Source organism: Sturnira hondurensis, unplaced genomic scaffold (assembly GCF_014824575.4).
Source record: "Sturnira hondurensis isolate 20B ecotype Veracruz unplaced genomic scaffold, ASM1482457v3 Scaffold0022566, whole genome shotgun sequence".
NCBI classification, from domain to species: domain Eukaryota; kingdom Metazoa; phylum Chordata; class Mammalia; order Chiroptera; family Phyllostomidae; genus Sturnira; species Sturnira hondurensis.
The window spans coordinates 19,004,563-19,020,172 of record NW_028095197.1 but is presented as its reverse complement, the minus strand read 5'-3'; the positions used below and the strand labels follow the sequence as shown (position 1 = coordinate 19,020,172).

The 15,610-nt window shown below is 43.2% G+C and overlaps 1 protein-coding gene across 4 annotated transcripts in view; it reads left to right on the top strand.

Annotated features, from left to right (window-relative positions):
- Positions 1–12,293, top strand: part of ECPAS (Ecm29 proteasome adaptor and scaffold) — a 100,651-nt gene extending 88,358 nt beyond the window's left edge. For all 4 annotated transcript variants that reach the window (XM_037035988.1, XM_037035989.1, XM_037035991.1 and 1 more), the window contains 10 exons: positions 18–84; positions 303–494; positions 1,073–1,281; positions 2,074–2,117; positions 2,212–2,404; positions 3,698–3,836; positions 5,747–5,852; positions 6,478–6,566; positions 9,985–10,056; positions 12,009–12,293. In XM_037035988.1, the coding sequence (XP_036891883.1) occupies positions 18–84; positions 303–494; positions 1,073–1,281; positions 2,074–2,117; positions 2,212–2,404; positions 3,698–3,836; positions 5,747–5,852; positions 6,478–6,566; positions 9,985–10,056; positions 12,009–12,148 (1,251 nt within the window). In that variant the 3' untranslated portion in view covers positions 12,149–12,293. The remainder of the gene's footprint in view (positions 1–17; positions 85–302; positions 495–1,072; positions 1,282–2,073; positions 2,118–2,211; positions 2,405–3,697; positions 3,837–5,746; positions 5,853–6,477; positions 6,567–9,984; positions 10,057–12,008) is intronic.
- Positions 12,294–15,610: the final 3,317 nt, after the last annotated feature.

Below are 15,610 nucleotides of genomic sequence, written 5' to 3'. Positions count from 1 at the left end.
CTGTTTGTTTTTTCCAGACCTCACGGGACAGCAGCACTGAGAAACTCTTGCAGAAGCTCAATGGCTGGTATATGGAGAAAGATGGTACCATTTTTATGTTTATATTTAGATGTCAACAACCTAATAAAACGATACAAATCAGGTCTTACTCTGTATGATTTTACGTGCTGTGCTAGGGACATTTCTAAGTAATTTTACTGTTTTGTTGTGGTGCAAATTGAGCAATAATGGTCTGTTTAGATCCGTTACCACTAAAAACTGTAAGTAGCATAAAGATTGTGACTTTTTCCGCTTCTCCTCAGAACCCATCTACAAGACCTCGTGTGCTCTGACCGTCCACGCTATCGGGCGGTACAGCCCCGACGTGTTGAAGAACCACGCCAAAGAGGTGCTGCCATTGGCATTTCTCGGCATGCACGAGGTCGCGGACGAGGAGAAATCAGACAAGGAGGACTGTAACCTGTGGACCGAAGTGTGGCAGGAGAACGTGCCTGGTTAGTGAACAGTACCCGTGAATTACACCTGTTCCTGAAGAACCACAACTGGAGTTTTGTACTCACTTTTAATTCGTGAACTCCATAGTTACTGTCTTAGGACCATCAAGCACGTGTCCCATTTGGCTTTGAGCCCCTCTCATCACTGCTGAGTTGTCAAGGTTGCGCTCGGAGATCTTCTCTTTCCTCCCTCACTGCTGCCTGGGCAGGAGGAGAAACTGCCCCGGCCGAGTCGAGTTTCACTTACTTTAATTGAGTGAACAGTGATTTCGTGATATGTTGCCTTAGAGTATTATTTAGTCTCGTTTTTTTTTTTTTTACCTCGATGCATGTCAGTGAGTGAGGACCATTGGCATGACACGCTTGTGGACACACCCAAGTTCACAAAGTCCTGCTGTGGGGACGATTCCTCACACACCACCTACCTCCTCTCTCTTTCAAAGAGTGGTGTCATTCAGAATCAGTGCTTTAGACTAACGGTCACTGATGTTTTTACAGACTTAGAAAAGGAAAATCGGGGTGCTTTTTTCCTTTTTTTGTCACTTTAAAGTTGCTTTAATTTGCTTCTTATAACCTAGGTTCCTTTGGTGGCATTCGGCTGTACCTGCAGGAGTTGATTGCTATTACCCAGAAGGCTTTACAGTCTCAGTCCTGGAAAATGAAAGCCCAGGGTGCAATTGCCATGGCATCTATTGCAAAACAGACCAGCTCCCTGGTACCTCCGTATCTGGGAATGATACTGACCGCATTACTGCAAGGCCTCGCTGGAAGGACGTGGGCAGGGAAGGTAAAGGAACTGTTCGTGCCCAGTTAAATTTAGGGTGCCCTTAAAGGATTATGACTTCAGCTTTCATTCCCTGCAAGAATCGGAATCTGGTTTTGAGGGACATCTGGTGGGTTGATTTTCCAGCCAGCGGGAAACGCTGGGTGAGCTTTGCGTGACATTTCACTGAAGCGCAGCCCCTGTGTCCTGCATGTTGCACAGTGGTGCTGGAGATGGAGCTTCACTTACCACGTTCAGCTTTTAAGATGAGTTCTAACCCAGTGGCCACCCTTTTGTACCTGGTGACCTTACACACAGGTCAGGATTGGGCATATGTGACATTGAGTAGCAAGACCAGCCGTCCAAACCTGGACCTGAGAATGCCCATCTCTGGCACCTATGAATTAGTAACAGTTGTGTTTTTACATAGGTGACGGTATACACGCTCAGCAGGGAAAATGGGATCGTGGCAGCGTGTGACAACCTGCCCGACATTGTAGAGTCTGTGGTAGCCAGTGAAGCCTGTAGAAGAAGGACTGGGCTAGGGGTCAGAGGTCGTTCTATTTCTATGGCTGACACTTCTGCCTGTGTGACCTTGGGCAAGTCAATTCTCTAGGTTTTATGAAATGGAAAGAAAAGCAGTTATTCTGTTTCCATGGATGTGCTTATTAAACAGTAAAGAGCTTGAAGATAAGGTGACTCTAGCCAATTTTTATTGGCGTAGTTATTAAATTGTAGGTGATTGTGGTCATAGTACAGAGAATGTAAGTGACGTCTGCCTGCTTAATCGCGTTCTCTCGTTCTCCGACCCTTTAGGAAGAACTATTGAAAGCCATTGCCTGTGTGGTGACAGCTTGCAGGTAAACGTTTTTTCAGTGAAGATGCCATTTCTTAAACCGAACGCGAAAGCTGCGGCTCTTATTCACTGTTGGTGCTTTTGTATGGATCCCGTAGTGCAGAGCTGGAAAAGCCGGTGCCCAATCAGCCCAGCACGAGTGAAATTGTCCAAGCCGTCCTGAAGGAGTGTTGCAAAGAGAACCCCAAGTACAAGATTGTGGCCATTAGCTCTGCCGCGGACGTCTTGAAGGCCACCAAAGAGGACAGGTTCCGGGAGTTTTCTGACATTGTCATACCTCTCATCAAGAAGGTAATGACTGCCCATATCTGTCTTCTCAGGTCTGCTCTATACTTTAAAAATGAAAAAGAAAAGATTTTTCTGTGTCCTGTTTGCGTAATTTATTTGAGGATTAGTGTTAGCTGCAAATAGCAGAAAGTTGTTGTCCTCATGGTCCACGGTGTATCTCCATCCCAGCCAGGTGACGGCAGACGGGATGAAGGAAGGATGAGGGATCGACGTGGGCCTGTCAGTGCTTTCTCAGGGAGAGTTCCTGGAAACCGCCACGTGGCACCGTCATTTCTGCTCCGCTGGCCAGTACTTGGCCAGATACCTGGATGCAGATGCATTCTGGGTGTCCACTAGCCCTCCCTGGGAGAAGGGAAGAGTGGACTTGTTTTATTTTGTTGGAGGGGTTTCGACCTGAAACCCAGGAAATGCTAGACTTACAGGAATAGTGAATTTCTGAGAGTGGATTTGGGCTACAGTAGGTTTACAGTTGTTTGTATGACAAATAAGACGGTAATTCTTCAGTTAGAATACAAGAATAAACTGTTTCGCATGCTCACAGCTGTAAACTTACTTTTGCACCCCCCACCCCCTGTAGTTAGGATAAGCTTAGCCTCCTGACCCTGTGCAGAAGCCACCTCGGTCATCCTGGAGTGAAGGCGGGGTGGTCACTCCCTGCATCACTGTTGCCCCTCCCATACACTAGGGGGTTTGGACCCAAAAAAGACTGATTTCATTTGGAAAAAGTAGCACTTGTTTTTTAAAGAAAGAAGGGTATAGTTTACCTATTTTTTTGTGCAATGTGAAACAGTTTAAATAGCATTCTTATTTCTTGCGTTACTGCTAGTTTGTAGTTGTTTTCTTTCTTTGAGTAAAAAGTCCGTTTAAATAATTTTTTACATACTTCATGGATTTGGGAGATGTATATTTTAAATTGGTGGTATCACCAGCTAGCTGGACGAGTCACTTCTCAACCAGTTCTCTGTGTTGTTGTTATTGAGTTTGAATGGAGGTCATCACCAGGTTCTTCATCTTTCGTTCCACGATTCTAACGCAGGTCTTTGTATGTTGTGCTCAGAATACTGCGTGTACAGTATTTTTTCCCCTTTGCTTACATACTTCTTTTAAAGGATTTCCCACATTTATTAGAGAGGTGTAGGATCCTTGCACAAACTCAGGTTAGAGAATTTAGCATTTAATTCATGGTAACAGCCTCTACTTTGGTACCTTGATTGTTTTAATAATACACCTGTAACTGAAAATGAAATGATATTTTGTTTCCCTTTTTCTTTTTTCTTTGTACTTGACCTGTCCTAGAATTCACTGGAAAGCGTCGGAGTGCGGACAACCAAAAGCGAAGACGAGAACGAGAAGGAGAAGGAGCTCCAGCTGGAGTCCCTGCTGGCGGCCTTCGAGGGCCTGGGCAAGGCCTGGCCCCGGAGCGCGGAGACGCAACGTAAGCCCCAGAGGTTGTTACTTAACGGGAGCGGGGGTGTGCTCGGTGACACATCAGAGCTGCTGTTTCTTGTGCAGCCCGTCTGATTAGCCATGAGAATTATGCAACATAAAGTTTATTCCTACATGGCAAATATCCTCATCGGCTGTTGTGTTAGTTTGCTGGGGCTGCCGTAACAAGCACCATGGACTGGGTGGCTCATCCAACAGGAATTCATATTCTCACACTTTTTTTTCTTTGAGCTCGAGGTGTCAGCAGTGTTGGTTTCTTTGAGACCTCTCTCCTTGGGGTGTTAATAGCCGTCTGGGTCTCTGTGTCCTTATTTCTTCTTCTTATAATAAGGACACCAGCCATCCTGGATTAGGGGCCACCGGTGCAACCTTTAAAGAGTCTGTCTCCCAAGAGAGTCACATTCCGAGGTTCTTGGGGTTAGGACTTCAACATACGGATTTGGGGACACAATTCAGCTTTTAACAGCCATGATATGTTTTATATAGATAGTTTGACTGTAAAAAGAATTGTTACTGTTCTTTGTGAAGCTGTTTTCTGAGGAATCCATGGAGTTTATTAGTGGGATGTCTTCATGTCGAAATTAACCACCTTGTAAGTAAACAAATCTTCAATAAGCAAGTGAGATCTCTGTTCCGCTGAGAACCTTAAAACTTTTTGAGAGATTTCCAGAATTGGACTGGTATTTCCGATGTTAGACTGACAAACAGTCACCCTGTACTGCTGGGTTGGGTTGCACCTAGTTAGGTGTCCTTTGACAGGGCCTTGCACTCAGCCCCTGGTCCTGTGGAGTTGCTTTGTGTTGTTAGTTCCTGCAGTGTGTCCCCCCAGGCCCTTTACCAAGCTGGAACGTTATTAGAAGTCTGTTGACTATTTCTGAGTGGATATGTCTAAAATCAGACTTAAGATTGTCTTTGAGCCTTGCCGGGTTTTTGTGAGCCTTAAAACGTGTATTTGCTGTGTATACATATGTGCCCAATCTCTTTTTCCAAAAGATACCTATGAGAAAATGGTCTTATGTTGTGGGCTGCCGTGGAAGTCTAGTGTTTTGATGCCAGGAGGACTACTGACTTTTTCTTGAACGGGGTAGAGAATGTGGAAGTAGGGAATTTTGATAACAAAGCAGTTTGAGTGTAAGGGGTAGAAATACACATTCATCTGCCAGTTACTAAGGGGAGGGCCAAGGCCTTTGGGAATTCGGCTGTCACACGTTGGCTTTCCATACACACCTTACTCAAGATATCGTCTGCAATTTCTGATTTTTGTTTCTTTGTAGTAGAGAAGAGCAATTCAAGTGCAGGGTTCTTATACAGTTTTACCCATTTTTACAGATGTGTCTTTACGTATGCAAACTGATGTAAATTTTGCAGCATTAAAAAAATAACCACTTTGTTCAGCTTTATACTCCTGTTTCATCAGTCAGTACACTATTAGTTACATCATTGGAATTACAAGTGCAGCTGGCCTAAGGAGTCTGGGGCAGAGCGCTGCCCTCTGTTGGTGAGCCTGCAACGTGCAGAAGCTCCTGAGTGTCCAGAGGAGCTCCCAGCCTGCAGACCTCTGCTTTCTTTGGCTGCCCTTTGGGGTGTTTTACAGGGGGAGGGGAGTGTCATCCAGACTGTCAGTTCCTTGGAAGAAATTGCTTTAAAAATGAACATTTATGAACAGTTATATAGGACTTTCATAGGGGAAGTTCTGACCAGGGAAATTGGCTTGGGAATTGGACACGGAGTCTTAAATTTCATGGCTTTAACTAAAGACATTGTTGATTTATTTTTCCTCCCTCCCCCTCCTCTCTCCCCCTCTCTCTGTCTCTCTGTCTCTCTGTCTTCCTCTCTCCCACCCTTCTCTGCCCCCTATCCCTGTCTGTTCCTTGCTCTCCCATTCTGCCTTTTTTCCAGGTTGTTACCGTCAAGAACTGTGCAGGTTGATGTGTGAACGGCTGAAACTGAGCACGTGGAAGGTGCAGCTGGGAGTCCTCCAGTCAATGAACGCCTTTTTTCAGGGGTAATGTGCTTTGTGGTTCAGCCATTCATCTTTTTTTTCCTTGGCATTTTATATACAATCAGTGAAATTCTTTTAAATTTTAAAACTAAATGCTAGAGTGACATCACAAAGTGATACATGCAGAATAGAAATTGTATCAGAAAGATTCTGGGATACTTTTTTTCTGTTTTGCTTTCTTTTTTTTTTAAAGATTTTATTTATTTATCTTTAGAGAGGAAGGGAAGGAGAGAAGTATCAATGTATGATTGCCTCTCCTGGGAACTGGCCTGCAACTCAGGCATGTGCCCCGACTGGGGATTGAACTGTGATCGTGTGGTTCACAGGCCCATGCTCAATCCACTGAGTTACACCAGCCAGGGCCCTTAAAGATCTTATTTATTTTAGAGAGTGAAAGGGAGGGAGAAAGAGAGGGAGGAAAACATTGATGTGTGTGAGAAACATTGATTGGTTGCCTCTTGCGTGCCCCAAGGGGACCCAGCATGCAACCCAGGCATGTGCTGTGATCGGGATTTGAACAGGTGACCTTTTGGTTCGCAGGCTGGTGCTCAATCCACTGAGGCACACCAGCCAAGGTTGGAATACTCCTTAAAACTGGCATTTGTGTCTTGCCTTTTGAATTTTATAGGTTAATGCTTTTGGAAGAAGAACATGCGGATCCTGAGGCTTTGGCTGAAATTCTCCTTGAAACTTGTAAATCAATCACATATTCTTTAGGTGAGTGCGGTAAACTGACATTTGATACGGAGTCCTAATTTTGAAGGTCAAGGAGCTAAGCTTCCAATATTTCCTACCTTGTGCCAGGAACTAAATTTATGGAACTACTGAATTTGTGCTATTTAATGTATCAGTATATATGCCCAAGCTGGAATATATTAATATGGAACTCTAGTTTGGGATTTTAACACCTACATTAGAAAAACCCAGTATTTTCAAAAAACCTTTTATTTGAAAATAATTTCAAACTTACAGAAAAGTTATAATAATAGTACATATATCCCACCCATGAGTGAAATCATACGGTCCTTGACTTTTTCCATATGACTTTTTGGTAAGCACAGTATTCTCAAGATCCATCCATGTTGTTGCAATGGCAACAACATGGCAGTGTTTCATCTGTTCTTATGGCTGAGTAGCGTCCCGTGCTATAGACGTGCCATTTCTTCTTTATTTAGTCCTGAATCGAGGGGCACTTCAGTTGTTTCCGTGTGTTGGCCGTGCTGCAAAGAACATGGTGGTGCACGTATTCTTGGGAATAAATGTTCTCAGATTTCTCAGGCAGATGCTCAGAAGAGGGGCCGCTGAGTCATGTGGTAACTCTGTTCCCACTTTTTTGAGGAACCGCCAGACTGTTTTCCATAGTGACTGCACCCGTGTGCACCCCCAGCAGCAGTGAGTGGGGGCTCCTTTTTCTCCACAACCTCTCCAGCCCTCGTTCTCCCTTGTCTTGTCGATCGCAGCCGTTCTGACAGGGGTGACATGGTAGCTCATTACAGTTTTGATTCGCATTTCTCTAATAGCTAGTGAAGTCAAGTATCTTTTCATCTGACTGTTGGCCGTTTGTGTGTCTTCTTGGGAGGGGTGTCCCTTTAAAAGTGGGAGAGGTTCTCTGCCCATTTTTAAATTGGATTGTTTGTTTTGTTGTCAAGTTGTATGACATCAAACTGAGAAACAAATGAACAAAGAAGACAGATAACTCATAGACACAGACAACAGGATGGAGGTTACCAGAGGGAAAGGATGGTAGGAGAGAGACAGTAAAGGAAACGGAAGAAGTTTGACTTTGGGTCAAACTTTGACAATGCAACATATGGAAATGTATCACAGATTTGTATACTGGAAAAACCTATATAATTTTATTAACTCCAAAAAAATTTACTGTGTTTTGCCACGTATAATGTATACTTTTTTGCTCAAATTTTAGGAGAAAAAATAAGGATGCTCATTATACATGGTTAGCATTAATTCCATAACTATATAAATGTTTTTAATTTTTTATTTATGCTTATAAGATAAAAGTGTAACTCTAGAAAGCAATAACAATATTCATATGAAAAAACAATACCTGATAATTGATTGTTTTGAAATATAAATACAAAATTGAATTTAAAAATTAAAATGAAAGATCTTTTTCCTGAAAGTTTGGGCCCAAAACATGGGTGCACTTTATACATAGGAGCGCATTCTACATGGCAAAATACGGTCATTAAAAAAGCCAGCGAACAAACAAAACAAAAACCCGAGCCCAACGACTTGCCAGGCCAGCTCTTAGCCACCCACTGCATTGCCCCACAGGGCGGGAAGGTTGGGGTGCCGTGGAGAGGGGTGACTGTCCCGTCGGCCTATGCCCAGTTTTCCTCCTGTCCCCTGCCACGGGGCGCAGTGAAGGCATTAAAAAACTGGTACATAGAAAGCCTATATATCCTTTAACCGAGGCCATCTGTTAACCTTTTGGCCCATTTACTTTGCCATTTGTACTTCTGCGTACGTATTTTTCCCCGAACCGGTTGAAAGCGTAGTGTTTCCATCACGCCCCTTTACTCCTGAATCCACTGGGCGCACTCGCTCTGCCGTCTGCGCTGCGCAGGCGCCAACTCGGGGCGGCAAAGCGCCGATGCAGCTTTTAATCAAATGTTTACCGTTCATAGTTGAGGTTTTCTCTTGGTAATGTTTTTTATAGAACGTCCCCCCTCCCCTCCACGAAGGAGTTGAGCCCAGATTATTTATGGAATTCAGTTGTCGTATCTTTTTATTCCCCTTTAATCTGGAACTCTTCCTCAGCGTTTCTTTGACTTACAAGACATCGACAACTTTGAAGAAAAGTCCCCCCACCCCCGTGGTTTAACCAGCGTGTGTTTCATTTGGCGTTTGTCTGATGTCTCCTCATGATTAGATCCAGGTCACGCTCTCCCAGCTGGGATACTCCCTCCGTAAGTGGCTGCCTCACATCAGGAGGCACGGGCTCCATCTGCCCTCATTGGCGATGTCAGTTTTGATTACCTGGTCAAGGTACCACTCAATTTTCTCTACTGTATAGTTACTCCCCCCCCCCCCCCTTGTGTCTAATAACCAGCCTATGGGAACACACTTCTGGCTCCAATAACCCGCTCTCCTTCAAAACTGCGACGCACAAAGCAGCCTGGGAAGAGACGCTCGGAGACGCTCGGGCGCATTGATGGTTCTCCCTGAGTTAGGTTTTATGAAGGTGACGTTCTAGCCCCACGTTTCTTCCGAGTTTACCATTCGGCACTTGGCACCTCTCCTAAGCCAGGTCCCTCCCTCTCCCTGCGTCTTTATTATCGAGGCTGATCCATGCATTCCTTCCCCCCCCATTGGTTTTTAATTAGTTATTTTTCTTAATTGATTTGTTCATCCCATCGTCCCTGTTTGGTCAGTGGAAGCCCCTTCAGCCTGTCTCCTGGGTCCTGTCGACAGGTCACCACCATCCTTATCATCCTTGTAAGCACTTCCGTACTTTGCAGCACAACAGGATGTCAGAAGGCCCTTGTGTGCTTTTCTTGCTGCGGGTTTGGGTGTATGTGAATTTCTTTGGTGGACAGTTTCGCTGTGAGCTAGAGGCTGTATCTAGAGCAGATGCCAAGAAAGCATATTTCAGTTGTAATTCTTGGGGGCAGGATGCTTTTAGATAAAGAACTGGCAGTTAAGAAACTAGTCTTTACAGGGTTCCAGGCCGGTGGGTGTCCCTGAGTTGGCCCTCACCCTGGCTTGTGTAATGTTCTTTGTTAAAATGAGGTCATGAAAACCTAAAGACCTTTCTGACAAGATTGGGCACATTCAGGGTGGTATGGCTATAGACCTAAAGACGTTTCTTTATGTGTTTGAGATAGTGCCTTTTGAATTCCCACTTCTAAAATGGGTCTTTTCAATATTGCCATTTAAAGGTGATTGATCTATTTGGCTGACATTTTTCTTTTAATATAATGGATGTGAACGTGTGGCCCATTTCAAGTATTTAATAATAAATAACATGCAAAGAAGCTTATGTGAGAAAGGATGTGTCTTTTCCTGAATTTATAATTTCTGAACATCTTTCAGTAACACTAACTTAATCTTGGAGCTTTTGTTTATAAGGCATATAAAACAAATAATGTGCATTGTGTGATTTTCTTCTTAGAAAATAAGACCTACTCATCTGTGAGAACAGAAGCTTTATCTGTGATAGAATTACTGCTTAAAAAACTTGAAGGTGAGTTCTGGATTGTTCTGCCTGGAGGACCAGAAAGCCAGGATATTTTATGGCATATGTTTTAGAAACTGGTTTTATTTTTTGTTTTTAAATAAGTGTTTACTCTAAAATAGGAACATATACATATATTAAATATATATATAAACAAAATACACACACACACACACACACACACATCCAAGTGAGATAGAGCTAAAACCTTTAATTTGTGTTAAGTTTTTTCCTTATATACTTTTTACTGTATTGTGAAGCTGTAGATACTTTAGAATCCCAGTTTCAGTTTCCAGCGTGAGCCCTGATGTGGTCCTGGTCCGTCCNTGTGAACGTGTGGCCCATTTCAAGTATTTAATAATAAATAACATGCAAAGAAGCTTATGTGAGAAAGGATGTGTCTTTTCCTGAATTTATAATTTCTGAACATCTTTCAGTAACACTAACTTAATCTTGGAGCTTTTGTTTATAAGGCATATAAAACAAATAATGTGCATTGTGTGATTTTCTTCTTAGAAAATAAGACCTACTCATCTGTGAGAACAGAAGCTTTATCTGTGATAGAATTACTGCTTAAAAAACTTGAAGGTGAGTTCTAGATTGTTCTGCCTGGAGGACCAGAAAGCCAGGATATTTTATGGTATATGTTTTAGAAATTGGTTTTATTTTTTGTTTTTAAATAAGTGTTTAAAATAGAAACATATACATATATTAAATATATATATAAACAAAATACACACACACACACATCCAAGTGAGATAGAGCTAAAACCTTTAATTTGTGTTAAGTTTTTTCCTTATATACTTTTTACTGTATTGTGAAGCTGTAGATACCTTAGAATCCCAGTTTCAGTTTCCAGCGTGAGCCCTGATGTGGTCCTGGTCCGTCCCGGCGGGCCCATGTGGAGCAGAAATCACTGCTCGCAGGTCAGTACACACAGCGGCGGCCGAGGAGTGGAGCCGGAGAGCGTTTGAGCGATGGCCCGCCCGAGTCGCCTCATTTGATAGCAGTTTTCTTAATCCTATTTTTTCCTGTTTTTTTTTTTTCTTTTACCCTTCTTATTAAGAGGATTTCTTCTATTGGTCTGTGGTAACAGAAAACATTGCCTCTAGTGGTGCTATCTGTTACTGATTTAAAGAGGAGCCTTCTTTCCTTTTTGTTTTTTTTCTTGACCCCGTGGATTAAGAATGGGGAAGAAGGAGCAGTTTTCTCCAGGTCCTATTTGTTTGCAATTTCCACCTTTCTATTTTTGCTTAGCTGTTAAAACGCCTTCCTGGGGCCCCATAAAACAGGCTTTTTAGCTTCAGTGATGCCGCACATCTTGAAATTCCTTTTTTCCTCACTCGTAGAACTAGGCACCTTGCTGTGTCACCGAGTTCTCGCCATGTCACTGAGTTCTCGCTGTGTGCCAGATGTTGTGAATCTATTTTAGATGAGTAGAATGAGCCTAAACCGTGAGATAACTTTCTTGAAGCTGCACCACTAGAAAGTGGCTGAAACTCAGCAACAAGATATAAGATCTTTAATTTCTGAGTTTCTCTGATCCTTCCCTGAAAGAAAGGAATAACAAAGTAATAACATGCCATGTGTTGAAACTGACTTTGTAATTAGGAAATGTATTCAAGATTTTTTTTTTTTGCTGAACACTTGAAGAGGCTTTTATTGTTTGTCGATTTGGCTTTATTGTCACCGCGTGCCTTGCCTTCCTACTTCCCACTCGGCGTCGGCATCCCGGGGCAGAGAACGACACCGCCTAATGTGTTCTCAGGTTGTCGCCAGCAATTAGGGTTTGAGACGACCGTCGAACCTGTGATCATTGTATACTGAATTGTTACCAAGGGGTTGCTGCGCATTTGTTTTGGGAATACGATGTATGGAGGAAAAGCAGAAAGACTAATTCATTTTTTTTGCTTGCTTGTTCTATGAGGAATCTTTTTCTCTTCTTTCTCTTTTCATTCAGCATCTAAACAATGGGAGAGTTTGACATCTGAATGCAGAGTACTCCTGATTGAGTCTTTAGCGACCATGGAGACCGACAGCAGACCTGAACTACAGGAGAAAGCATCACTGCTGAAGAAAACACTTGAAAATGTGGAGTAAATTAGAGGGGGAGGAAGCAAACAAGTGCCATGTTTATTGGGGTTGAGATGGTGGTGTTCTCTGGAAAACCAAGGGGGGGAAGTAAAGATTAATCTGTAGCATGCATCATTCCTTGGCTGAAATAATAAAAAAAAAAATGCCTTAACTTTTGTTCCTTATTAGCTTTATTTTATTTGATGTTTTTAAATTTTGTGGGCTGAGTGAGCTTAGTGGAACATGGATGTCTGAGAGGTGGTTGTAAGTAAAGCTGATGGAAATAGGCATTAGACGATTAAAGCTGTTATTAAAGGAATAGACCAAGTTGTAGAGCAAGCTGGATCAAACTCCCAGAACTGCATCCAAATTAAATGACATTATTTCAGGAAGGGAGTCCGTGCATCACTTCATTTAACCCCCTTGCTTTACACCTGAAGAAATACGCTGTTTGATGACACAGCTCCTTTTTCCGAAGCCTGTGCGAAGGCCAGAGTCCAGGTGTTGGGTGACTGGCCCCGGCCCACCCGAGAAACTCCCCTGATGAGATGCGCCCAGCAGGCCTTGAACCGGCACTGAACTGGCATCACTGGGTTCTTCAAATTCAGAAGCTGAGCGTTGTTTTGTCATTTGTTTAGATGATTGGTTTTTAGAAAGTAATTGTTTAGCATCTTTCTTTACAAGTTGTGGGGAGAATTCAGTCTCTGTGGGCTCATTCCGATCGTCCTTTCATGGGCAGGTACAGGTAGCTTAGGACTGGAGTGCCCCTTCTGTCTGTCTGTGGTTGCTTATTTTGTAAAACCCCAACCAACAATGAAGTCGTGACTGTTTTGATTTAGACCATTCCTATTCTCAAAACCAGAAAGACAACTTACAACTTTATACCCACTTTCGTGTTCATAGTATGGTTTGGGGATAGAAAGGAAAGCATTTTAATGCACCATCTGGGAAAAGCATGATACCACTCAGTAAATAATTACAGGTAGGGTTTCTGCCTTTCCTTATACTGTTTATGCCCTCGCCTGAGAATAGAGGGTGAGGGGCAAAACAACTTTGACTGAGTGTTTAAGGTAAACTGGGAACATTGTAGCTTACCTTGGATTCCAGGCACAAACTTGGTTTACACTCACTATTGGCCCCTCACTGACATGAACACCAGGCCGAAAACCTCATGGTCAGTGTTTTTGGTGGTCTCTGTTGAGCAATGTATTTCACACTTGACTGTGAAATAGTAAAAATCCTTGACTGTGACTCATAGTAAAAATGATTTTTCGCGCTTGACCCAGAACAGTGAGTGTGTATGTGTGAGGGAGAATGAAAATGAATATAAAATCATCAATTGAAATAAATGTTTTGTGAAGTAATTCAGACTCTTAATTATGTGCAATACGCTTCGGCCCTCCCACACCCCGACTATTTTCTGTGCTCACTGAATCTGTTCCCCGACTCACTGATGCGTTGCTGCTCTCAGTTTGGAAACACTGCCGTAGCAGTACCAAATCGTGGCTGTGTGTGTGCCGTGTCTGGGGTTGCTTCTGATTGGGGAAAGGGTTCACAAATGAATATTTAAGTGTTTGTTACCAAAACATCCTCTTAGCTGATACTAAATAATAATTGCTTTCGAAGCATCATGAGTTGTAAGGAGCCTGTCGTGGATTTTTACTTGAGAATGGCTTCTGCTTGAGGAAAAAAATCCACTTGGGCGTTTCTCAGAAAGCTTACAGCCTCACAGCGTTTTCCCGATCAGCACCCCCCCAGCACTCCCCGTTCCACGCCATGCCCTCGGACTCTCGTTTTCAGTGTCCGGGGTGCTCTTCCTGGGCAAGAACCTAGGGTAGGGCAGGTGTTGCCAGAAACTGAGTGTAAGGGCAAGAACTGTGCTCTTGGCCCATGCAAAATGCGCAAGCCTCATCAAATTTTATGCTTCTTTAACTTCTTGTTACTTAATATTGGGAATTTCCCATGGTGCTGAGAGAGGTGCTAAGATACCTGAACCTTGGTGCTTAGTGCTAGTGAATTAATTTCTTTGAGCTGTCTGAGTACGTATCTAATTTATACACTCAATGCCTTCATCTTGACCAGCCAAGTCATTTGCACAACGAGTAATGCTGCACCACGGTCTCCCGGGGTGGCCTGTGCGTGTGTGTGCGTGTGCACACGTCTATTGAAAAGGGTTGAAGCAGAGTTGTAATTGTGGAGCGTCCATACCGGCGAACAAATGGATGAAGACCATGCATGTTTCTGTCTTCTGCCTTCCTCATCCTAAACTACCTACAACAGATCTTTATGATTCCCACCCCGCCCCCCCCCACCCCAGGACTGTTCAGTGCTACTTGTCATACAAGCAGCTGCTCGAGAGTAATGACTAAATTCCTTATTCCTGGAATATGTACACTAGAGATGGCTTCATACACTTACTGAGACGTGGAAAGGAGGTCCCTGAGGTTTGACCATCGGTCAAAGCAGAGTGCTATGACATTGTCTTTTTGGTGATCAAAAGCAGCTGTTTCTTTAATGTTTGCGTCCAATGTATCATCGCCAGTGTGTCTGCCCGTGATACAGTTTACCCGCCCAGGGAAACCTGACTGCCACCGGACCCCCACTGCTTCCCCCTTCCGCCTTGTGTGTTTACTAAGAAGAAAAAGAAAAGAAAACGGATGTGACTTCTGTGCTCTAGTGGCAGGCGCACTGTGTGAACATTGTGTGCCGCTGCCGCAGTCTGGTCGTGCTGCGCCTCGGGTGCAGGGAGTTACGTTGACACTCATTGTAATGTACAAACTATTGTGAATGGATGTATATGTAACAGATTTTTGTATTTTATATGCAAAGTCTTCATAGAACCCTCTGCAATCTGTACTCAGCTAGTTAAGCATGTGATAGTCTTACTTGAAAGTCCAAGAGGATGTGAAGTGGTGAATAAAGGTTGCATGACCAGTTCTCCGGATGTAGTGCATTAATTTGTACTGATTCTCTAGAAAAATAGTTTTGCTTCTGAGGCATTGACTAGTACTCATACTTTAAAAACCAGAAAAGGCCCGATAGCCTTCCAGTCTTAGCCATCTCTGCTTGTTTGCCGTGGATTCTAGTGGGCGTGTGGGATCTTTCTGAGGCCTCTGGGGAGGAGCCTTCACAGGCCTTTTGCATTCATTCCATTTGGAAATGTATGCAAGCTGAGGGCTTGTAGGTATTCTTTTCATATGGAACTCCTAATATTAGACTCTAAATTCCCTGCTAAAATAACTTTCTCTTTGAATCAAATTCTAGAGAATATTTAGTCACAGAATGTATCCAGCCTTTTAATTAATTTTACTGAGCCTTTTAAATCTAAAAAAAAAAATCAGCCTATTTGTTCTGACCCCAGGTCACACCAACTTCTGCCTAAAGGGGAAAAAAAATCTCTTAATCCAAAAATCTTTGTCAAGCTCATACTACACATCTTCAACTAACATCACCCTTAAAACAGTCCGAATTCCTGAACCAGACATCCAT